This window comes from Lotus japonicus, chromosome 4, assembly GCF_012489685.1.
Source record: "Lotus japonicus ecotype B-129 chromosome 4, LjGifu_v1.2".
Lineage (NCBI taxonomy): Eukaryota > Viridiplantae > Streptophyta > Magnoliopsida > Fabales > Fabaceae > Lotus > Lotus japonicus.
Window position 1 is genome coordinate 615875 of NC_080044.1, and position 23953 is coordinate 639827.

A 23953-nucleotide genomic window follows, 5' to 3' on the forward strand; every position below is an offset into this window, starting at 1 on the left:
TGTACTCAAACAACAAAGCATGAGACAATTTAGATCAACAAAATAATATGCATACCTTCTTTTAAGTAAAAGCAGTCTACTGGTGGATCATATAAAAAATTAATTAATTTATAAATCATGTTTTATAATTAACCTTCAATGTATATTGTTTTCCTCTTGTAAAATAAACCTTCAATATATAATATTTATATTAATATTTTTCATATGGTAAAATTAATGTAAAGAAAAATTCCTTTGATTTGTGAACCATACATATTAATTTTCTTGATCGACGGTATAGAAGGCTTATTTGTTGATAAAATCATGTAAAAAATAATTTCTGGATAAACTGTCCAAATATCTAATTACTTAATCACCCCTTTTATAAGATTGAAACTGATATTTATCAATTATCATTGTCACTACTCACTGGTACAAAATTCTGATGAAACGAGTAATGATATATACACACCTCATTTTTCAAACACTTCATTTCCACTTATTTTTGTTTATACCTTTTTTCTCTTATCATTTATCACATCTAAAACTTTCTCTCTCTTACTTTTTATTTTCTTCCTATCTCTCTTCTCCTCCACCTCCTTTCACCTTAAAATGAGGTGTGAATAAAACATTTTCCCCCTAATGAAACTGGTAGACCTGCCTGGCACGGAGACGTGATTTCTTTGGAATTGACCTTGTAAGTATTTCCACCTTTTTCGTCCTTTACTTGTTTGACTTGAAATTTTAATTCTTTAATTTGGTGTCACAAGGACCGTCTAGAACACCATGATAGACGACGGAAAGACTTGGTCACCCAACATATTATTTTTAATTGACAAAATGAAATGTAAAAGAATTTCTATTAAGTACAGTACTCTTCCTAACTTTCAAAAAACTAACCAATTCACATTTCTTAAGAAAGTTATATAGTTTTAAAAAAAAAAACTAAGAAAGTTATATAGTTAATTTAGTTAAATTTGTTTTCATACGCATTTTCTTTTTTTTTGGTAAGCAAAATGAATTCATTAAAATTAAATAACACAAGCTAGCAGTGCTGAAATAACAGTTCACATCACAACACATGCCACAAAAGCTAAAGAATAGAAACAGAAACGAGAAAGGTAACAGAAATAGATTTTCATACGAATTCCTCTTGTAAAGAAAAAAAATTGTTTTCATATACTATTGAAATTCTAAAATATATCCTTAACTAAATGGAAAAAAATAGCCTTCATAAGTGGAAAGAGTAAAAATGAGGGATATTGTAATTAACGTAACACATTTACATATTCATGATTAAATAAGGATAATATTATAAAAAATAATTAATATCATATAAGATTTAATATGGTTATTAGAAAAAAGATCAAGATACATCATTCAGTGGTTTTTAACTTTTTATATTAAGAAGTAGAGTGAGTATGTATTGATTTAGTTTGCATTAAAAATACTTAAATTTATTTTAAATAATACACTTCCAAATTTTCCTAAAAAAATTGAAAGGGTCGACTTTTTTCACTTCTTTTTGTGCATCTCTCTATTTTTTAGGATTGATCTCTGAATCTTTTCCTCTCAACTCACATATTTCCTAACTCTTACTACTTGAATTATCTTTTTGAAACCGCTCTGTTTGGTTGGACTCAACTAATTAAAAAGCACACATATATAATTATAATTCATTAAAGAGTTTAATTTTGATGCATCGACGGTGTAAAGTTTTTTTACACCGTCAACCAATCAGATTTCAAGGATGTGAGAAAATTTCGTTTTTCATTTAATTTCATTAATTGACGTGGCACATCCTTTAAATTTGATTGGTTGACGGTGTAAAAAAACTTTACACCGTCGGTGCATCAAACTTTTTCTCTTCATTAAATATTGCATATATAATAGATGCAAAAAACTGCACAATTAATTTCAAAGAGAGATGGATGCTCCAAGTTCCATAATTCATGAAAAACTAGTGTATGTGTATGACGACAATAATGACGTAAGCAGCCTTTTGTGTAAGAATATATGAAGATTGAAGAGTGAAGTAAAGTGGCATAATATAAGAGTTAAAGATGAGCATGGATAATTTATGGGACCATTTTTAAAGGGACCCACCCATTTGGGCTACTTGTCCTTGTGGTTGAGGGTGACTCACTCATTAACACGCTCGTGGCTTCCACCATTTTGGCGGTAATAATCGACTCCTCTCCAAATCTTACGTGGACATCAATAATCTCTAATAAGACATTTTATTTAGTTATAGATATTAATTCTACAAATATATACAGACAAATTGACCCTCTCTTAGAGTTAGAATCATGCCAAAAATTATTAAATGTATATACCAAATCCACATAGAATACTTCACGGGCTTAATAGTTTTGTCACCAAAATATTTTACATAAATATTCAGTTATATATATATATATGTTGTCATATTTTTTATTTCTATTTATTTATAAAATGTAATAAAAAAGTAAATTCTAGATGTTTTTGTAAACAAATTTACACTGTTAATGAATGGTTATTAAACTCAATTTATACATATAAATGTATAAGACAATATTATTAATAAAAAAGAATCAAAAAGTTGTTTTTATTGATTGATTATGCCTATATATAATAGTAGTACTATGTTAAAATGAAAAATGGTTGCATTAAGAAATAATGTAGGGCTACACAACACAGTACAGGGGCGGTGGTGGCGATCGAAGGACAAGTACCTAATGGGCCAATCACCGACCAAAAAGGAATTGTTTGTCTGACATGTATATATGCATGTGGCATTATATATGATACTGATGGTGTACATGTTTTTGTTTGGGGGTTTAATCTAACCGCCCAACCAATCTCTTTGTCATGCCATTGGCCTCTCTAATTAATTCAATCCAAACAATTTTGCTATGCCAACCCACACTTACTTGCATTCACTTTCAATACAATCCTATTGCCACAACTTTTTTTTGGTCAATCTATTTGTATCACACAACTTGAACAACATGTTTGATTAGCAAGTTATGGTTTAATCAGCTTGACTCACTGAAAACGTTTACATGAATGAATGAATAATCATGCTTTTTTTTCAAGGAGAATATGTTAAAAGTGAAATCAAGTCAAACAACACTTAAGTATCCAAATTATGTTGAGAGCAATACAATGAAGCAGTGTTATTAAACTCGGACCGGACCGGCCGGTTGAACCGGTTAGACCGGGACCCGGCCAGGTAGTCGGTTCTAGTCAGTGATTGGATCGGAGGTGCAATCGAACCGGAAAAAACCGTTAGACTCGGGCGGTTTAGTGTAAAAATCGGTGACTCGGCCGGTAATGGTTGGACCGGTTGTGTTTGAAAGGTGAAAAAAATCTCAGATCTGTAGAGCCAAACTCATCTTTTACGAAGCAGAAGCAATAGGAATTTAATATATCCAATCCAAGAGACAGCGCAGTAGGAGAAACAGTTGGAATGTATGAGAAAAAATGTGGAGGAGACGGCACATTAGGAGAAGCAGTAAAAATTTATGAAAAAAAAAAGTTGAAGAGGAAAGCCCTGCATGAATGAAGAAGAGATGGCGCAGTAAAGGAATTAAGGAAGTTATAAGGAGGAAGATGTGAATATAGGGTTTAGAAGTTGGGTCATTTTATGCTAGGCCCATGTAAAGTTGGGTTCATTATAGTGTTTTTTTTTATACTCTTTCTCTACTTAACGCTTTTACTGCTATGTAAAATGTACCAGCCCTTTTTTATTAACATGCTAACAGTTGCTGTGTTTCTTAAGGGCGCGTTTGGCACGCCGTATTAGGCATGATAGTATAAGCTTATACAATATATTATGAATTTATCCATTGTTTGGTGATGACATTGTATTGTATAAGCTTATCCATCAAAGTCCCCTTATACGTTAAAATGACGTATTATTTAATCCATTATGTGAGTGATGGATAAGGCATGATAAGGTTGTGACGTATAAGTCACCATCACCATCACCCTCTATTGCTGCCAACTTACACCACCATTGGCACCACCACCGCCGCCACCACTGCCATACCATCACCACTGGTGTTGCCACCACCACCACCGTCGCCGCCCTACCGCCACCACCACCATAATCGCCGCCACCACAACCTTATCGCCACCACCACCATAATCGCTGCCACCACTCTATTGCCACCACCGACACCACAACCACCACCCTATCGCCACCACCACCACCATTGCCTCCCCCCTCCACCGTCGCTGCCACGTACTAAGCCGCCACCGCCTTACCACCACCACCACACCCTATCGTCGCCAACACCACAACCACCATCGCTGCCACCACCACCACCACCGCCGCCGCCCTACCGCCACCACAACCACCACCCTATCGCCACCACCACCATAATCGCCGTCACCACTCTATTGCCACCACCGACACCACAACCACCACCTTATCGCCACCACCACCACCATTGCCTCCACCCTCCACTATAGCCGCCACCGCCTTACTACCACCACCACCACCCTATCATCGCCACCACCACAACCACCATCGCTGCCACCACCACCACCAACCTATCTCCACTGTCACCACCACCGCCACCAACACCAACCTACCACCATTGCCACCACCACCACCAACCTACCACTACTTCCATCACCACCGCCACCACCGTTATAATCACCTCCATATTTGATTTTTATTATATATCATTATTCAATACTTCATTAAACATAAAATTGCATTAATTTAAACGATATGGTAAATTATACAGAGTATGTCCAAACGCTGGATAGTATAAGAAAGTTATCAGGGCTTATACTATCAGGCCTAATACTATCAGGTCTTATACTATCAGGCCTTATACTATACGTCGCACCAAACGGGCCCTAATAGTCTTCTTTTTTTTTCCATTCAAATCCTAACTTATAAATATATACAAAAATGAAAGATAATAAAAATGAAGTTATTAATAACAAATTGACAAGATAAATTATTAAAAGTATTGATTATTCAGTAGTTATTTAAATAATTTTGATATAAATTTTAATTTTATGTTATGCCTAACCTATTATGAATTTTATTTAATGTAAACCGAGTCAAGCGGTTCAACCAGTGACTCAGTGGTCAGACCAGTGACCCATTGATCCAGTGCCCTGACCGAGTCGATCACCGAGCTGAGTTTAATAACACTGCAATGAAGCACTACAAATGCACAATACAAAGAGACAAACTGGGAAAAAAAGCCCTTTTGTAATGCTTTGTTTGGTAGAATTTGGTTTGTGAAGAGATAAAGAGGATGAAAAGAAATAGAAAAGAGAGAAGAAAATTAATCTTGTTTGGTGGGGGCAGAGAGAGATCGATGGGTTGGTCTCACCACTTTTAGCCTTTTAGGGGTTTTTTCAAAATGAAGATCGAGAAAGGGGGAGTAGGAATGACAATTTTCACATGAGGACCCCGCAAAGATTACCACATTAGGGCCATGATTTTAAGAAATTTCCCTACGAGGATGAGGATGAATATCACTATCTTTGCCTTGCATTGTCTTTGCCTCATATATATATATATATATATATATATATATATATATAATAACACACTTGCACATATTGGATTTTTCTTTTATAATTATGACTTCATTTCGGATAATTAAAATGGTCGAGGAAATATTTTAACTATTAGGCTTCACTTTTATAATGGTCTAAAAGTTTTACTTTACATTCTGAATTGCTTCTTTTGTAGACTTCCGATATCGTGGGATGAATTTACATTTGTTGTTATCGGAATTTTATTGAATTTGATGTAGTTGCATTAAATTTCATGTGGTTTTCAAATTTATTGCATATATTATGTATTTTTAAATTAAATTTAATTTTTTAAAAATATTTAGGGACATGTTCGAGGTCCTCGTGGGAGCATGGAATGGGTAAAATTCATCACGTTGCAAGGATTGAGATAAGGATAGGGACAAGTAGAGAGGAGAGATGTGAAGACAGTGAGCAGGGAGGCACTCATTGCCCCCGCCCCCGCGTGCATAATTTCCCTTATACTAGCGATGGGGTGGAAATAGACTGTATTTTGCTTAAATAAGTCTTATTTACTTAAAAAACTCAAAGTCTGAGCCTGGCCTATTACTTGTCATAGACTTTCTTTTGTGCCTGAGCCTGAGCCTTATAGACTGACGCGATAGACTAAAATCCTACTTTATAATAAGACATTCGAGTAAAATGACAAATTTATTTGTAAACATGTCAACAAACTTATAGGCTAACGAGCTGAAATACATTAAAAATTTTATATCGTCTAGCTAAGTCAAAGTAAATATGTCATCAATCCTTTTATGAAGAGGTTTATATATATATATATATATATATATATATATATATATATATATATATATATATATATATGGTTAAATCTCTATATAATCTAACATGTTTAAGCATATAACTAAGTCAATATACATATACGATATTATTACAAAAATTCAAATTAAATATAATAGAAATAATAGTAATTTTATATTAATTATAACATGTTAGGCGTATAAGACTTTTTGAGTACCCTAAGTCTGATATTTTTAACTAAATAGAATTTTAAAAAACTTTAGCATTGTTTATTTATTAACTTGATCAGCTTTGACATGATCTGTGTTTGATGTACACTAGATCATAGACTCCTACCGACAATTTAGTGTGCTTTCATCTCTAACTGGCGGTCATAAACTGCTAGAAATTTGTTTTTTTATTACCAATTGAAATATTTTGACACAATTTAATTTTCTCTATTTTTGCCACCTAATTCTTCCCCCTCTTTTCCTCATACCAAACAATTTACAAAATATATTCTATTTCTAAAAAAAAAAATTCTCTCTACTTATTTTCTATTTCCGCTCTTTCTCTCACCTATCAAACAAAGTGCAATCATTTATTGCATTTTCAATAATTCCAGAACTAAGCATGGGTGAGAACAATTAAATTGAAAATAAAAAATATATCAAGTTTAATGATGACAAGAAATTTGAATTTATGATTTCATTGACTGGTCAAACCACAATAGCTTGAAAATGATCGTAGAGAATGAGAGCCATATAACTTTTCAAAATAATTCATTCATTTAATGTTTTAAGATTACAGGTTAAGGTGTAATAAAAAGAGATTTAACCCGTGTGTGATGCTCTCGATGCCCTTCTACATTTCTCATCTGAACACTTATTTCGTACTTATATATATATATATATATATATATATATATATATATATAATTTCACTATTCACTTAGAAGATTTTTTTAATATATCTATTTACTTATAATTTCTTTTTTTAACTAACTTTTAATTTCAAGAGAGAAATAATTAATTTTTTTCCTTCCGTTCCAAAATATAAATTATTTAAGCATTTGTACCATGATCTAAAATATAAGTTGTTTCGCAAACTCAAAACCTATTTTTCTTTCTTTCTTTCTTATATATTTTCATTTAATATTATATCTCTTAATTATCATCTTCAATTTTCAACTATCACAACTCTCACTTAATATAACACAATCTCTTCTTAATATAACACAACCCTTTTTTTTTCTTCTTATTTCTCTCATTTAGTAGAGATGAAAACATACAAAGAAAATAATAAAGAAAACATGCATGAGAGTAAGAGGATGTTTGTTTTGACCAAAACACCCTCTCATCACATAATTCATAATTATTACAAAAATAATAAAAACATTAAAAAATAATGCATAGCAATAAATATTTAAACTATATTTTAATATCAATTAAAAAAGCAATATTGAATTTTTAATTAAGGATATTTATGTCATTCTTTAAGCATACACTTTTCTTTTCTCTCACTTCTCTTTTCATTTTCTCTTCAACTAAATAACCTAAAAATCATATTATTTTCTACTCTTTTTTCTTTCTTTTCTTTTCTGTTCTCTCATTTTTCTTCTACATTCCAAACATACCCTTAGGAGAATTGAGTATTCTTTTCCTATCCGCGAAGCTGAGGGCATGGATATAACCTTATTACTACTAATTCATGATAATAGTTTCACTGAAATAAAGTGCGGATCCGAATATATATAACCTTATTACTAATTGAGTAATTGCTTTCCTCTTCATATATATAACCTGCCAAGTTGCCTCTGAATCACCTCCTTATCCCAATCCAATTCAGGACCAGATATCAGTGACACCCAAGTACTACGTACTAAGAAACCTGTCAGTCAGTGAGTCAGATACAGAAGTAAACGCTACTGATATAACAAACAAATGCAGCAATTTTGTCATGTCATGTGTGATGTGTGTAAGTAATTGTATTGTAACATGAATGAAGCAGAGGGAGGTAAGATATATATACTAATATACATATCTACCACTACTAGCAGTATAGTGTTTTTGTTGTCAGTTATTCTTCAGTTCAGGTTCCTCAATTTCGGTTATTAATAAAACTGGATTTTTGATATTGAAATGCGTGACGAGGCTGGCTGGGATGCGAAAGTCAAGTCATTCTAACAATAAATGGAAGCACGAGGAGGTTAGGACAAGAAACAAAAACACAAAAACAGTGCAGGGTCCATCCATTTAATGGGTCACCGTTGGATCCAGTGACTGAAATTCTTGACCATCTGACCAATTTTTGACCCTCTGACTCTGCATTTATTCTTCTTCACAGGTGGAATGAATAGACATCTTGTTGGTTGGTTTAGTTGAACCGGATCATTTTTCTCTTCTCTTCTCTGCAAGTCTCTCTATCAGTTGCTTCTGGATTTCGTACCTCTCAGTCTTTTTCTGCAGGAGGACCCCACTTAATACGCAAGCATCTCGTGATTTCTTTGGATACAAACTAAACTAGTCACTGCCCATGCTCTGTCATTGCTCTGTTTCTCTTACATGTCATTATAACAATCTAGTACTACTAGGTAATGGCAAATTCAAAACAGCTTCAAAGCTTAGCTAGTCACTCAGTTCGTGATGAGATTATGAGAGTATGACACAGAATAAAACGCTTAAGAAACCAACAATTTGTTTTGTAAATGCAATTAGCATGAATTTGGTTTTTTATTTGTGCAATCATGACGGAAAGATATCCCGCCATACATGACAAATAATTGTGAAATATGGCGGAATATGACAGTCATATGGCGGGATATCGGTTATGGCGTTCCGCTCCATTATGTACCCTCAATCTAAACAAAGCTTATACCAGTATGTAACAATAATAAAATAATGATTTTGAATTAACTTTAACTTAAACATAATTTTAAAATTTGGAAATGGAATGGAATTGCGGTGGTTTATCAATTACTTGCACTAGCGATGCTCGAGTAAATTTTAAACAAAAATGAAAGAAAGTTAGATGTTCAAAGCATGAATTTGCTAAACCATTGCCTCACTAGTATCTGATGTTCCACACATTACACACATTTGCAAACTATATACCGTTATTTTTTTTTTGAAAGTATATACCGTTTAATACTGATTAACATACACATTTACAATACTAAGAACGTATTTTATTTTGTAGTAGAAAGCCCCATGATTGCATTACATATGATGAGAAGATACAAAGTGTAACTTCTAAAGTTATGCTTTGAACTGTGTCCCCCATGAGTAAAATTTAAACTAAAACACATGATACATATAAACAGAGAGAAAAAAATTTGTTTCAAACTTTGGCACACTGGCTTTCTTCCTTTGTACAAATGAAAGCAAATCACAACCTGTGATTTCTTTTTCTAGGTAAATACGAATTGTAATTCTAAAATATGCCAATAAGAAATGGTCAGTGAACAGGCCTCCAGCTGGGTTGCTTGTCATTTTGGACGGTGTTTGTAAATTGGAAGGACTTGTTACAAACGCTGAATTGCTGGCTATCAAGCAGGGTCATTCACATTGGATGATATGACAAGTTTGATCTGCAAGACAGATTCACAATGTCATGAATTTATCAAACGTGCATGGAGCCCATATAACAGAGATCAGATGTAGCCCGTAAAGCGAAATAGGTTATTCTTCATCCTATATGGGAAGAGATCCATTTTTATCAGTGCTCCTAAATATTATCTTTTTTAGTTTAAACCACATGTGTGTCAATTGTGTTCCACTATGATATGAGTGGCAAAGCTCTCCCTACTATCTATGTCCTTATTCTTCACATTAATCTACACTAAGCAAACTACTTTTATGCAAATAAAGAGCTAGGTTCAATGGCCCAATAAGAGCTTTTATTATTATCATTATTATTTTGGGAGATAGTTGACACTGAGTTGAACCCCAAAACTGTTCCCCCTCCCTCTTTTTGTGTATTGGATCAGAATAGAAAAACAGAGTTTTCTTGACAGGTACTGGATTAGAAAGAAAGTAAACAGAAAAAACAACAAAGGAATTTCTATTGGATAGCCTTCTGCCCCTGGATCAGTAAGATCTAAGAAAGAGTCTCAATGCAATAAATGTTTGTTCACACTTGATTTCCCATTCCACCTAAGTGAGTGATGAAGAAATGAGAGAGAAATGAAAGATATGATATGGGGTATGATAGGGAAAGAAGAGAGATAGATATTGAAAAAGAGTGAAAAAGAGATGGAAGAGAAAGAGAACTGTGAATGACTCAAAACTCAATCTGAATGGAATTCGAGAGCCTGATTCTCCCACCTAAAATCCACTCATCAAAACTAACTCCCCTCACTTACTCTCCCTTCCTCTATTTATAATTTTATATCCTCTCTGTTACTACAATTAGATAACTAATTAACTAACTGTTAACAATTGACTAACAACTTTATTAACCAACAAGGCCAACCCTAGCAGAGATTGGCCCACTTGGCACTATGAGCTATTCTTATTTCTGCTCACAAATCTCACACTTCCCTTATATAGTATGGACATGCAGTGATTGCAGTAGATCCAAATTCATGTCATCACATCCAAAATCAAATGTTCCAGTTTTATCATACTTGCAGAAAAACAATGATATGCAACTTAAGAAATGCATATTAATAAATGTTCCATGAAACAAACAAAGAATTGCTATAAGCTAATTTACGGAATAGGACAACAAAAAAAATAAATATTTGCATGGATCTTAAACCAGATTTGCTCCTCCACTTAGTAGCACTCTTCCTTCCAAATCACACAGAAAGAGAAGAACTATTAATACATTTGTCCTAAAGTATAGTGATTTTGTAGTTTTTACCCAAGCAAAAATCTATCTGAACAGCTCCTATGCTGTCGATCATGCACTACATTGTCTACTTAGACATTATAGTTTTAAAGAATGTTGTCTTCATGTTAGATGGTATCCCGTGTCAGTGTACAATAAATAATATCTCAGTTCAACTTCTGGTTGAAACAGCCAGTGCAATTTTCATTAGTTTGAATTTTGTCCATGTGTCAAAACCATAAACATAACCCAACCAAAATGTGATGCATTCCAGGGTCATTGTTCAATAAATGCATTCCTTGGGAGAACCATACCACAAAAGCTAGCTACTGTAGTTAGAGATCTCAAGGCCTTATAAATCCTACACCAGAATGTACTAATTCCAATGTGAGGCCCTTATCTTGCAATTGGATCCTAACATTACACCATGCTCCACAGCCCTAACGCCCACACAGGTTGGTTGTGCCCTAGCCATTAGACTACTCTCGGGCTAACACTGCATATCAATCTCACCATCAACACCAATCGTTTCCATCTTAGGGTCATAGTGGAATACCAACCAATTAATAAGAACCTTGAGAGAACCATACACAAAAGCAAGTGTTGTAGTTGGAGAACCCAAGACCTTATAAACACCACAGTAAAATCTCATACTTCCAATATGAGAAAGTCTCACCGTGAAATTGGATTCTAACATGCTCACATGCTTACAAAATGAAAAGTATCTATCACCTAATAAAACATTAAAATCAATGTAGAGAATTCACCTGCCAAACTAAATTCTGACTGGAATTTTTACACAATACTCTACTTCAACTCCTTTTCAGATAGTTTTTGCCTCAGGTCCTTCAAAGCATCCACTACTTCTGCATCAAGATTGTGCTTCAGTAATCTACCTTGAAAAGAAGTTGATCTGTACATAATAACAAAAAGAGCAAACCAATCAGTAAGATTTGTCACTGCAATGGAGTAGTTTGCATTCAGAAAACCAATAGAGGTTGAACAATAGACAAGTTGATCCAATTCAAGTGAGTAAAGGTCATGTGCTATATATATACAGTGAAAAATAGCCAGACTTTCAAGGTCTCTTCTCATTTTTGTTTTTAATGGAACATTTTTTTTGGAAGGCAGGTCATTAGGGTTTGAACTTTATCCATATTTGATCCCATCAAGTGGGGTTTTATTTCCCTCCTCATGGTAAACTTTTCTGTAAGAATCCCATCAAGAAATAAAACAAGCATATATAAAACATAGATAACTAAATGTTCATTAAAGAGTGTCTTGTCGGTAGCAAAAGATCACAATAATCCATATTTCAGATAGAAAATAAATATTTTTCAAACTTATAGCAGAAATTGCACACCTTTGCTCTTGAAGCATCATTTCAACCTCCTTTTGTGATGCCTTAATCTACTATCCAAACAATATAAAAACAAGACCAATTTAAAATATCATCGAATGGAGTAAAAATCATCCAAAGGATTGTCAAACTATTAATTGCATGGCTATAAATTTTAAATCATGAAAACTGTTAAATCTAATACTTTGAACAGAAAACCTGAACTTTATATGTGCCAAAGAAACAAAAGTATGAAAAATTTAAGTCAGACATTTATGAGAGGAAAATATACATAAACATCCTGCCTCAAATTAATGTTTTACCTCAGTAACCAATGCCTTACAACTCCAAACAAAAGCTCCCTGAAAGTATGTGAGAGTATAAATCATTTTGCACTGATAATTAGAGCACAATATAGTACTGCTACTTGATAATTGGGAAATGGTATTTACCACCATTTTAAAGATTGAAAAGGAAATCATGCTAAGATCAGAGAGATAATTTTATTTCTGTCGAAACTAAATAGTGTGGTTTAATATGGAGACTGGAAAGTGCAATACTCATAACTGGACAAATAATTGTGATTACTAAGAATCAAGTAGCTTATGTTTTACTCAAGTTTTCAATTTGTGGAAAGGTGCATACCGCTCCATGTGCTGCATGCTGTTGACAATGATCAGAAGTGACAACCCAGACCTTGGGGCAGCCGTCCTCCTTTAAAGCTGAAACCTAAAATAAGCAAAGAATACTGCTTTAAGTTCTTTTCAAAGCATATATGGAAATTATTAGTGTTAGTACTTATAAAGATGAAGCACTTCTCTGTTGATAATTTTAATTTATTTGAAAAATATTCGCTTCATGAAATTAAGAGTGAAGCTCTGTCTTCTAATTGGTTTATGGAGATGACTATTGATTCACATATTAAAAAACTGTAGTTGCATGCCTCACATCATCACAATTGTCGGCCCACTTATGATTGATATAATATTATCATATATTATGGGACTTTAGATGCTAATGCATTAATCACTATTTGAATTTAACATTTAAAAGCAAGAGGAGCAGGAGATGCTAGTACATCAGGAAGCAGGATCAAGATGCAAGACAAACTACATATTCCTAAGACCCTCTTACAAAAGAATGACACTGTCCATAAAACCATGATACTTTTCTTTTAACAAAATTGCAGTCAGGAACTCTATCAACCTTTAATTACATCTAACCTCTTTTTCAATCCATGTATCAGCACTTGATTCACCTGAGAAAATCACATCGATACTGCAAAATGCCCAAACAAAAAGACTGGAGCTGAGAAGACTTTAAAAGCTAAATGCTATGCTACAAGAGTACTATTGTGTCATAGAAGTTAAAGGCACATGATGGTTCGAAAGAACATCTTTACACTTCCTACAACATTCAATAATTGGAATTAATCATGCAACTAGGCTTCTTCAAATAATCAGTTTGCAGTATACAACCGTTAATCCTAGCTGCAAGAGTGATATGACTCTTGATTTTCTGTGAGGTGGTGCTTGGACATTCTTGGCAAGTGGAGTGATTTTTCTAGTTAATACTTAATTCTGTTAACAAATAATGAGACATTGAGACTTAAGCCTGCTAAATTGCTATGCGGAGCTAACCCTTTATGCTTAACTAGTCCTGGTGAACCTAAAGAAGGATCATTATCTATGCTTCAACCTATTTCTACTTAGAGTTAGCTTGGAGTGTTTAACACTTCAAGCTCCCTCATGTTAGGAGGTGCCCGCTCTGTGTGCTCTCTTCTTAGCCAAACACAAAACCTAGAGTTGAAGCACCAACGAGCTGAAAAGAGTTCAGATATGGTCCTTCGCAACTAAATTATATGATAAATGAAAGAGTGGTAATTAAGGATGTAACTAGATTATGTTAGGCTCCAAAAGAGTACCCAGCAAAATTTTCCTTGTGAGTGGGGAGACCAGACATCATGGCATCAAATACAGCAACCACTTTAACCTCTGTACAATTGAACAAATAATGAAAAGATGTGAAGATGATAGATATAGAAATGAAAACAGGCAACATTGGATGATAAAGAATGAGTAAAAACCTCTAAGCATACTAAAGGTTATAAGCTCATCGATGAGCTTTTGGCGGGCAATATGAAGTCTTCCATTCATAAAATGTTTCTTGAGCTTGACCCAATAGCCACAGACATTATAACCATCAACAAGCAACACAGGGACAGCATTGTCTATTAAACCCTCCTGGTTTGTACTGCATGACATACATATACTATATGTTTTAGGAAAGAACAAACACAAAGTTTGTGAAAGAAAGAGGAAAAGGGTGTTAGGATTTACTAGTATAGAGAGGTGGTGGGATCACGATAAAGATCAGAGTTGTGGTTATCAGCATCCTCCTTGTCGTCTACCTTTTTCCTGCGGTAACTGGTTGAAGGTCTAGGAGTGGTGGAATTTCGTTTTTGGAACTCCTGTGAAGATGATAGAGATAGAGATAGAGATAGAGATAGAGGAATGAAAATGTGTGGAAATCTGTTGAGTTGAAATATTATGAGTGAAGTGAGGATGTTATAGTACCTTCCATAGCTTGAGGAATTGGAGGTTTTGCTTGACGTTAGAGGTGATTCTGGGAGGGGTTTGTTGAGAACCCTAAAAAACAGAAGAAGAAAGGTGAATGAATTGAAAATGAATAACACGATGATGCAGACGCAGAGTTAGAAAGAAAGAAGAAGAGAAACCTGAGAGTGAGAGGGAGAACGATGGTGCTTTTTGCTTTTGGCGAGAGTGATGTTGAGATTGAGAGTGTGCCTGTAATTGTAATTGTAATTGTAATTGTAATTGCAATCACATTGGGATTGAGAAGTGAATGCTGCTATTGCTAAGGAAGAAGAAGAAGATGATGGAAGTGTTTTCAATTTCATATTATTATTAGGTATCTCATTCAAAAAAAGTATTCATTCAATCTTGAACACCACTTGACACGTCCATCACACCATGTCCAGACCAGACCCAACGCTGCAACAAAACACAAACAACTGGACTGGATCGTGTCGTATTTCTCCTCCCTCATCCAATCCTACAAAGCAAAAATTGATTTATGCTTGTGGTTTATTTTTCACTTAGACAAGAAATAAATAATTCATTATTTTAAAAGCTACTAAAAATAACTTAAGAGTCACTTGCAAGATTCCAAAGGCATACTTTAGGTTACGAGAGAACTTTGCTGGTCCTATTATGTTTTTTTTGGGTAGATGTTGGTCCTATTATGTGCATTTAACCATAACCTTCCCCTATGTATCATAAATAATGGAGATGTGGGAGCAGAATTTAAGGACAATGATATATCACAATTCAAGGCAGAGTAAGGGTGAAATTCAACTCCCCATGTAGTTAGTCGTAGATTTTTATGAGAATTAAGCTTGCCAGCGATGGAGAAAGGGGTTGAGGACCCCCTATGATCTTTTTCTTCCTTAAAATTGATGTTGCACCTTTTTGGATAAATGCTAGTATTGCTTTCGGATCATGGGTTCCAGTGTCATATATGTTACTTCACTTTTCCTTCTTCACCTATAAGCTAAGTGACAACATTAGGTTTCTACGTCCATGGTAATGCCTTGAAGATCGTTAATGAGACTTATCCAATTAGTCATTCAAGATTTTGCAACATTCTTTTGGTTTGAACCATGATAATCAATAGCTATCTCCTTTCTATTATTCTCCTAATGGTTATAGTCTTTAAAGTTTAAACTGGACCAGGTTAATTAGAGTTATCCTTATACACATCCTATCAGGAATGATTAAACTTCATTTTCAAAATTCTTTCCCTATCCTCCCTGTCCTCTTTTTTCTTTGTTGGATGCAAGGGAAATCATTGGATTGAAAAAAAAAACAGTCCTTTGATTTGCTTTGTCATAAATGTTCTTTATAATTTTTTCTAGGCAATTTGGGGCAGGAACTGTTGGCTGTGTATATCATTATGGAAACAGGACAACCTGGATCTCTAGATTTATACAAAATGAGATGAATTATCCAATTAAGTAAGTTGGAACTCATTGCCATTTTGAATTTTCAATATGCAGTTGTCAATGTTGGAAAAAAAAATCACTTTGGATTTCAATTCTATAATTTGGAGTATGCTACTTTTTAATGAGAACCCACTAAGAAATTGGACATAGGGAAAAAGCTCCCTGGAGACTTCATAGGCAAGGAGAGGGTATAAGAAAAGGAGAAAAAAAGACAGTTTATTATGGGAATAGCTAGTTATGTGAACCAAAATTACAGTCAGTCAGGATACTTGGTGAAACAAACTTAATGTGGCTTGAAAGTTGAAACCATGTAAAGATGCAGCAAGATGAATAACATGTTTGAATCAGCTTCTCTTTTCACAAAATCAATTCTCTTACCCTGAAGCTACTCCCATTAGTGTCTCCCTATAATCAATTTTAACTTTAGAATAAATTATAAAAAGATTTTCCAAATATGAACTAATAGCGTGTTTGTATTGGCAGTGGACTGACAATATCCAAAAGCACAATAAGTCAAAAAGCTACACTTTATAGCTTTTTCTAAGAAATTATTACCTAACTCTCAACCGCATAACCAAATATGCTCTAAATCACACTAAATGAAGTTGTGTTAAACTAGGTTTTGTGAAATAATGATTTAATTTAATTTTTCTGATAAGGTGGAAGTAATGATGAGTGTAATTATACTACATTAAGCTAGTTGGATCAATTTCTAGCTTTCATCATAGTTCTAGCTTTTGCCTTTTTGTTTTTGAAAGTTACTTACAATATATCACTTGTGATGGGGGTAATATTGCTGTCACTTTGTTAATTTGATGAATGAATAAACAAACAGCACTTCCTGCCCACTTCCGTCATTAACCACTCCACAATACACACTAGAAGCATGTGGAATTTAACAGAAATGTCTCAGAACATATATAGTATTATATGATGATATTATAGCAATGACTCAACAGAGTACAGAGTAGAATTTTGCTGAAATAGAAATGGAATGAGAAGTTAGTTGTTGGTACTTGGTACTATCTACACCTAACGTTACGCTAAGGACAATCCTAAAGGACCGATTCTGCTTGCCTTGCTGTTTAAAATGCAGTCCAGCTCTATCACGGCACGTGACTGGGTCCTCAGATTGGGAAGTGGTAGGGATTTTTCTATTTCTATTGACAGAAAAACAATCAATAGGAATATGTTACACCTTTTTATTTATAAGAATTATAGATTTGAGTTAAACATAATTCATTTGTTCATTATAGTTCTTCCTAGACTTTGAGTTTCTCTCTTGGATCTTAAGTTAACTTGAGTGTCGGAACGTCTTTTATAGGTCCCTCCCTATCTGTGTTGGCGAGATTAATGATACAAAGATTGTCCAAGCATAGCCCTATTCACAATAACTGAGCTAAGGTTAAATGCTTCAATCATTGTCCATACCGAACTCTATTATTATAGGTTTGATCCTTGGATAACTTAAACATCATTCATTTCTTCACTGCATTGTTCTTCTTAGAATTTGAATTACTCTCTTTGATCTTAAGCTGACTTGAGTGTCAGAGCGTCTTTTGTAGGTACCTCCCTGTTGTGCTCCACCATAATCAGAGGTACTCTTTGCTCATTTTCTGGTAGAACAATTATATTTTCTAGAACAACAATTATGCATATACGTATTTGAGGCTCATAAATTCCAGTTAAATTATGCACTGTAATTGAAATTCCCAGCTTTGCTCTAACCTTAATTTTTGGTGTATTTTTTCCCTTTGTTTTGCTATATATTATTATTTGTGTTATTTTTGTCCTCTAATATTTTCTTTCCCTCCCCAAAGCCACCAACACTCCATGTGCATCAAGTTTTCTACCCTTGTAGTTGCTGCTTTTTTGGAAGGAAAGAATCTATCTTTAATCTATAGAGAAAGAGTTATTGTTCTAAACTTCTAATCATGAACGGTTCTTCTGGCACTGCATGTGCATCAATCACCTCTACCCACTCACACAAGTTTTATTTGTATTATGCATTTCTCAACCTCTCTTTAAACCACTCATCACACAACACTCACTCTTTTTAAATATATACATCAATACATGCCTTTCAGTTTACAAAGAAATTTAATGTCATAAACAAACACTTTCTGTAGGCAATTGATAACAACAAGCCACAATGAGCAGCAGAACCGCACCTTGCAGCCGATCATGGTGAGTACCAAAACTAGTGTTCATGAATTTTCCTTTTTCTTGAACTAAACTCTCACATCTGATGAATATTATTGTGCTTGATTTTTGAAGGTCTATTAGTGAGGACTCTCTTAAAAGGTATGTGCAGTTTGCAAGTGAAAGCTGCATACAAGAATTATTGGCAGCTTCAGACACAAACAGAGGAAGTGGCAATGATGGATGGAAAGTGCTTACTCTTGACAATGGAGTTGAGATATCAAAACGCAGGTCAGGCTCACTTCACACATTTCGCAGCCGTTGGGTTCTTAGATCTGTCTCTCCACAACAATTCATCACTGTGGCCAATGCCATTGATGCTGCAAAGGTAAATTAATATCATCTTTCTCGTGTAATGACACAAATAAGTATACTGATATCTTCTCATGAATCTGATGAGTAAACAGAAAAGTTAAATAAATAAAAAAAGGATTAGATTCCCATTCAGCATCTTGAAAAGAAGAGTTTTGTCTCTAGCTCTGTCCACTCCTTAATCCTATCTTTTTATTCTTAGTTCGTGGCTGACATTCATAAGAATCACAACAAATTGTACACTACCTTGTCTTTTACTTTCTTTTTTGTTATTCCTCTCTTTAAGCATTACAGACACCTTATTAGGTAGTTCATAATTATAACATGTTTGGTTCCACCGTGAAACTACGTTGGAGAATCATTCTAGCATGTTTGGATGTTTGTGCAAATCGTAAAACCAAACACATTCTAATATTGAGTTTTGATTTATTTTGTTAAGCCAGCAATGGGACTCTGATTTGGTGGAAGCGAGGTACATAAAAGATATTGAAGACAACCTCAGCATAATTCGCCTTAGGTTTGGAGATAACTCCAAGCCTCTGTTCAGGAATAGAGAATTCATTGTCTATGAGAGGCGTGAAACCATGGAAGATGGCACCTTGGTAAGTTAGTACTAAAATTACAACTTATAGCATATAGCATGTCTTAGATTAACTGCTTTAATTCCTCAAAACTTGCATAATCTTGCTAACTGGTATTGTAGGTAGTAGCAGTTGCTTCACTACCAAAGGAAATAGCAGCTGGGTTACATCCAAAGCAAAACAATGCAATCAGGGGACTATTGCTACAATCAGGATGGGTAGTAGACAAGCTTGAAGATGATTCATGTGTGGTCACTTATGTTGTTCAGGTAATTAATTAGTACTCATAGAATTAAGCGAAATGGTTTATGCATTAATGTCTCATTTCTCAATATTGCTTTTCCTCATTGTTCTTTGTTTTCAGTTAGATCCTGCAGGGTGGCTGCCCAAGTGCTTTGTCAATCGATTGAACACAAAACTGGTTATGATCATTGAAAATCTCAGAAAATTAGCCCAAACTGCATGTCCAGTTGAAGGTGAAAATTGATTACTTTGTAAAGTTGGAGGGAGAGGAACAAATTAAGTATACTATTAATGTCCATCAATGATATTTATTTACCACTATAGATAATAAATAGAATCAACTGAGCTAATTTTTCAGCACTGCAATACAGATATTTTTAAGTTTGTAGTTATTGTACATGTCACCACTCTGCAAGCTAGAAAGCCTTTGGCCTTTATTCAAAAGTTGAAAAAGTTAGCCAATTAAATAATCACCCTATTTAAGTTGGAAAAGTTACACAAGACACATGATAGTCATCCACTTATTAACTATGTTGTTTTTATCTGTTGAACGTCTTTTCTAGATTTTATGAGCTAATAACACCTGTAATGATATTGGCCTTTGATGTTAATGTGGTTTTTGAAAAGATAATAAAGCTAAATCATTGTTAATTGTATTCTTAGACCCAAAGTTGTATACATATAGTTATCATTTCCCGCGATTTCTTCCACGGCTGCACTTAATACATATAATTTGTGAGGGAATTCTAAAGTAAAGTGTGTGATTATGCTAACAAATATAACAAGCCGATAATATTTGTGATCTTGATGCATTTACACGAAGATTTCTGGTACAATTAAACTGAGAAACAGATGATTAAAAGTACAAAGTAAAGGGCTAGTTTTAAAGACTCTACCTATCTAACCACCACAGCTATGGAATGATCGTAAGGCGCAAATTTTGGAAACAATGACAAGACAAAGCAAAAAAGAGGGCTGAATGTCCCAACTCCCTCCCATTTAGGATAAGCAATTCATCATTTTTTAAAGGAGACTTGTAGTCACCTACATAATTGTTCTACTTCTTTTAGTTCTACAGCTATCTATCTATTCATCTTTGCACTTGACTTCATTCTCTGTGGTTGCCTCAAATTTGGTTAATTTTATCACGACAGATGTCTCGTCGCTCTTATCTCTTTCTGGGACAGCCATCCAACCATTATAGACCACTTATCTAACATTTCAACCAAAGGGTAATTTCTAGCCTAAATGGTTTATTACCTTATCTTACTTTCATTCCAAAATTAGGGCTTGAAAACTCTTCATGAAATCAAAATTTGAATTTATTATGAGAAAGAAATAAGACAATCAGATGTTTATGCTCATAAGCTTGAAAATTAGAGGGCAAACAAAAGGTTGAAAAATATCAGACTTGAAATCAGTGATAATGTCATATATAACTAGCCATGAGCAATGTAAAGAGACTCCTCATCAAAGAGATAAAGAATACACTCAAACAGAAATCTACTAACTAGAGTGAAGCAGTACTAATGCATAAAAGAGAACAAAATTCCATTCATAAGACCCAACTCTCGAGTATAAGTTCTAGAAGAGTGCTATAAGGCATAAGCAGTTCATGTACTGATGTATGTGTCTTATAAACTAAGCATCAGATTCACTAAAGCAAAACTATATAAGGTAAAGTGGTAATGTATTGACTGAAATGATAACAACTTTTAACTAGAAATATTGTAACTTCATCACCCTCAAATATGCTCAGCAGTGTCCAGACTCCAGATATTAAGTCTCTAGGGAACAGTTAGTCATTCCTCCATTGTGGAAGGGGAGGGAAAGAACCTTCAAAGAAAACAAGCTCCTACCTAATATCTCAAAACATTCAGCAAGCTCTATTAGTAGTATCAAAATCTCATAGGAAGAAATAGGCACCTTACCTTCTATGCATTGTTTAATGGAACCAAGCTCAAGGAATGAGGAAGTACTGTAGGATGGGACATGGATTTTGGGTTCAGATCCAGAACGGAGCAAGCTTGGACCATCTTGCTATTCTTAATGTCATAAATGTACAGATTTATAGACACCTTCATTAGCAAAACCCCATCTTTGAAGCCAAGAGGATTCATCCATGGGGTTGTATCCAAACTCACTCGCTCCGATACTCGATTCTTTAAATTAAGGAAGAAGTGTGGATATTCTCCTTCAATCTCCTCCAAAGTTTTAAAATGCTTCAGTGTCCATTTAAACTCATAATAATCTTCAACTTCAAGATACCATACATGAAGACCCTCTTCAGATACTTGGACATAATGCAATTTTCCCTCAGATTCTCCAATACATGCTTCAGGAACAGTCCTAAACTCGAACGACGGGACAGGTATCGAAATCAACCAAGACAGCTCCTTCTCAGTATCAAAAGTCAGGACTTGATCACTATCTGTGAGCCAATGCAGGACACCTCCGATGTATATGCCTTTGTTCTTGATCAAATTGCTATCACATTGGCAGATTTCATTTGATTTCCTCCACAGTCCAGTTTCTGATGAGTATAACTCAAATGTTAGGTACAATTCCATCTCATCATTCTCAACCTGCTTAACTCTTACCAACTTGAATTTGGAAGTGATGTCAATGGAGCATTTGGATAGTTCAAAATCAAAAGCCAGTGCTATGCTTTCTTTTCTGTCACAGGAAGGTTCAGGGTACTCCAATTTAATCCACTCCCTATTTGAAGGATTGCATACATACATAGCTGGCTCTGGAGAAGGTAAACAGCTGCGGCAGCACACCACCCCTTTGCACGATGCCAACACAACCACATCTTCAGGAAGAAAATTGAAAACCTCATTGTGCACTTTGGCACCTTTTGACTCCACAGGAATGTAATTAACAGGTTTAATATCTTCTTTGCACCACATAAACTTCTCTTGAACAATGAAGCCCGTTAAGACGAGGTCTGTGTTTTCCAGCTGGGATTTGACGAAGGAGCGGCTGGAAATGATGCGGTGCCACTCTCTGGAAATGCACTTCAAAGCAAGCAAGGGCTTTGCATGAATCCGGGTCATAATATCAAAGATAGTGTCAGTATTCAAACATGTCTGAACCTTCTTCATTTTCTGAAAAATCGGTAGAAGAAAAGAATCAATCAAACACTTGCTAAGCTCAAAAGTATGTTATTATCCAACAAAAAGGGAACTCAGGTCCTTACAACTAAGGAAAATCCTGTAGAAAACAAAGATGAGAAGAGAGATACTGACAACAATAAGCATTCATTATGCAATATGATACTAAGGTGATTTGGTAGTTGGTACCAACATAACATCAATTAAACCCCCAAAAAAATTCTCTGTTTCCATGAACCCTAACACAACACCCTCACTCCATAAAAAATTGTGTAATGCTGAGCTGAGCTGAGTGTGTAGAACTAGTGAGTGAATGTTGTCTTGTTAGTCTTAGCATAACAGATGTTAGTTGCAATGCCTAACAGAATAACAGACCCATATCAAAATATTTAGCAGTGCAGATACCAAGAGACAAAATATAGCATATGATTTGAGTCTATGAGTGAGTGTTGCATGGAGGAGGTTTAAATGCTGAAACCAAACCAATGGAATGAAAAAAAGCATGATGGATCTTGATCAAGCATTTGTTGTTTGATAGAAAATGAAAGATAAAGTGAATTTAATGGTTTGAAAGAGCTAATAATGAACCTGGTGCATAGATTTGATAAATCCGAGCTAGTATCTTGAAGAACAACACCAAAATGAAAATGAAAATGAAAGGAAATGGAGGTCACACAATTCTGAATGAGAGAAGAGGAAGAAGGCAAGGGTTTTGGTCACACATCTTTCTTTCTCTGGAACAAAACAAAAACAAAAACAAAAGAAAGTGCACAGATGAGACAGAATGGAAATGGCGATCGAAATGGAATGCAAGGTTGCAAAAGTAGAAAGGCACTGGAAACGTTTCAGTGCCTATTTCTAGTACACTACGTAACAAACAAACAAACAAACACACAATTTTCATTTTTTATTTATTTTACATCAAAACGGATAATATTTGTAAAGATTGAGATAAATACAAGGTGTATTAGTATTACATTACGCGGTGGAGTGGAGTGGAGATTAGATTAATTTACTTTAAAACGTGTCTAAA

At 34.5% G+C, this 23953-nt stretch overlaps 3 protein-coding genes across 8 annotated transcripts; 1 reads left to right on the forward strand and 2 right to left on the reverse strand.

Annotated features, from left to right (window-relative positions):
- Positions 1-9442: 9442 nt before the first annotated feature.
- Positions 9443-15556, reverse strand: LOC130714142 (uncharacterized). 3 transcript variants are annotated; one of them, XM_057564035.1, is made up of 11 exons: positions 15180-15552; positions 15019-15090; positions 14782-14912; positions 14529-14695; positions 14367-14436; positions 13666-13720; positions 13088-13171; positions 12766-12804; positions 12467-12513; positions 11871-12016; positions 9443-9859 (listed from the first exon to the last, which is right to left on the reverse strand). In XM_057564035.1, exons 1-10 carry the CDS (start codon positions 15360-15362, stop codon positions 11911-11913), a joined length of 954 nt encoding a protein of 317 aa, XP_057420018.1. In that variant the 5' UTR covers positions 15363-15552; the 3' UTR covers positions 9443-9859; positions 11871-11910. The 3 variants fall into 3 exon arrangements, 2 of the variants coding, with proteins under 2 accessions (XP_057420018.1, XP_057420019.1); XR_009011170.1 differs by lacking the exon at positions 12467-12513 and having other exon boundaries at positions 15180-15555; XM_057564036.1 differs by lacking the exon at positions 9443-9859 and having other exon boundaries at positions 11969-12016; positions 12467-12516; positions 15180-15556.
- Positions 15557-17701: 2145 nt separating this feature from the next.
- On the forward strand, positions 17702-20196 carry LOC130716091 (uncharacterized). Of its 4 annotated transcripts, XM_057566282.1 has the most exons (7): positions 17702-17915; positions 18032-18064; positions 18596-18653; positions 18744-18996; positions 19424-19582; positions 19684-19830; positions 19926-20196. In XM_057566282.1, the coding sequence occupies exons 3-7, from the start codon at positions 18619-18621 to the stop codon at positions 20046-20048; spliced, it is 717 nt and encodes a 238-aa protein (XP_057422265.1). In that variant the 5' UTR covers positions 17702-17915; positions 18032-18064; positions 18596-18618; the 3' UTR covers positions 20049-20196. The 4 variants fall into 4 exon arrangements, with proteins under 4 accessions (XP_057422265.1, XP_057422266.1, XP_057422264.1 ...); XM_057566283.1 differs by lacking the exons at positions 17702-17915; positions 18032-18064 and adding an exon at positions 18359-18377; XM_057566281.1 differs by lacking the exons at positions 17702-17915; positions 18032-18064 and adding an exon at positions 18418-18465.
- A 1175-nt stretch (positions 20197-21371) lies between these two features.
- Positions 21372-23727, reverse strand: LOC130714348 (F-box protein At5g42460-like). Its single transcript, XM_057564244.1, has 2 exons — positions 23509-23727; positions 21372-22914 (listed from the first exon to the last, which is right to left on the reverse strand). Exons 1-2 carry the CDS (start codon positions 23515-23517, stop codon positions 21739-21741), a joined length of 1185 nt encoding a protein of 394 aa, XP_057420227.1. The 5' UTR covers positions 23518-23727; the 3' UTR covers positions 21372-21738.
- Between the last annotated feature and the right edge of the window lie 226 nt (positions 23728-23953).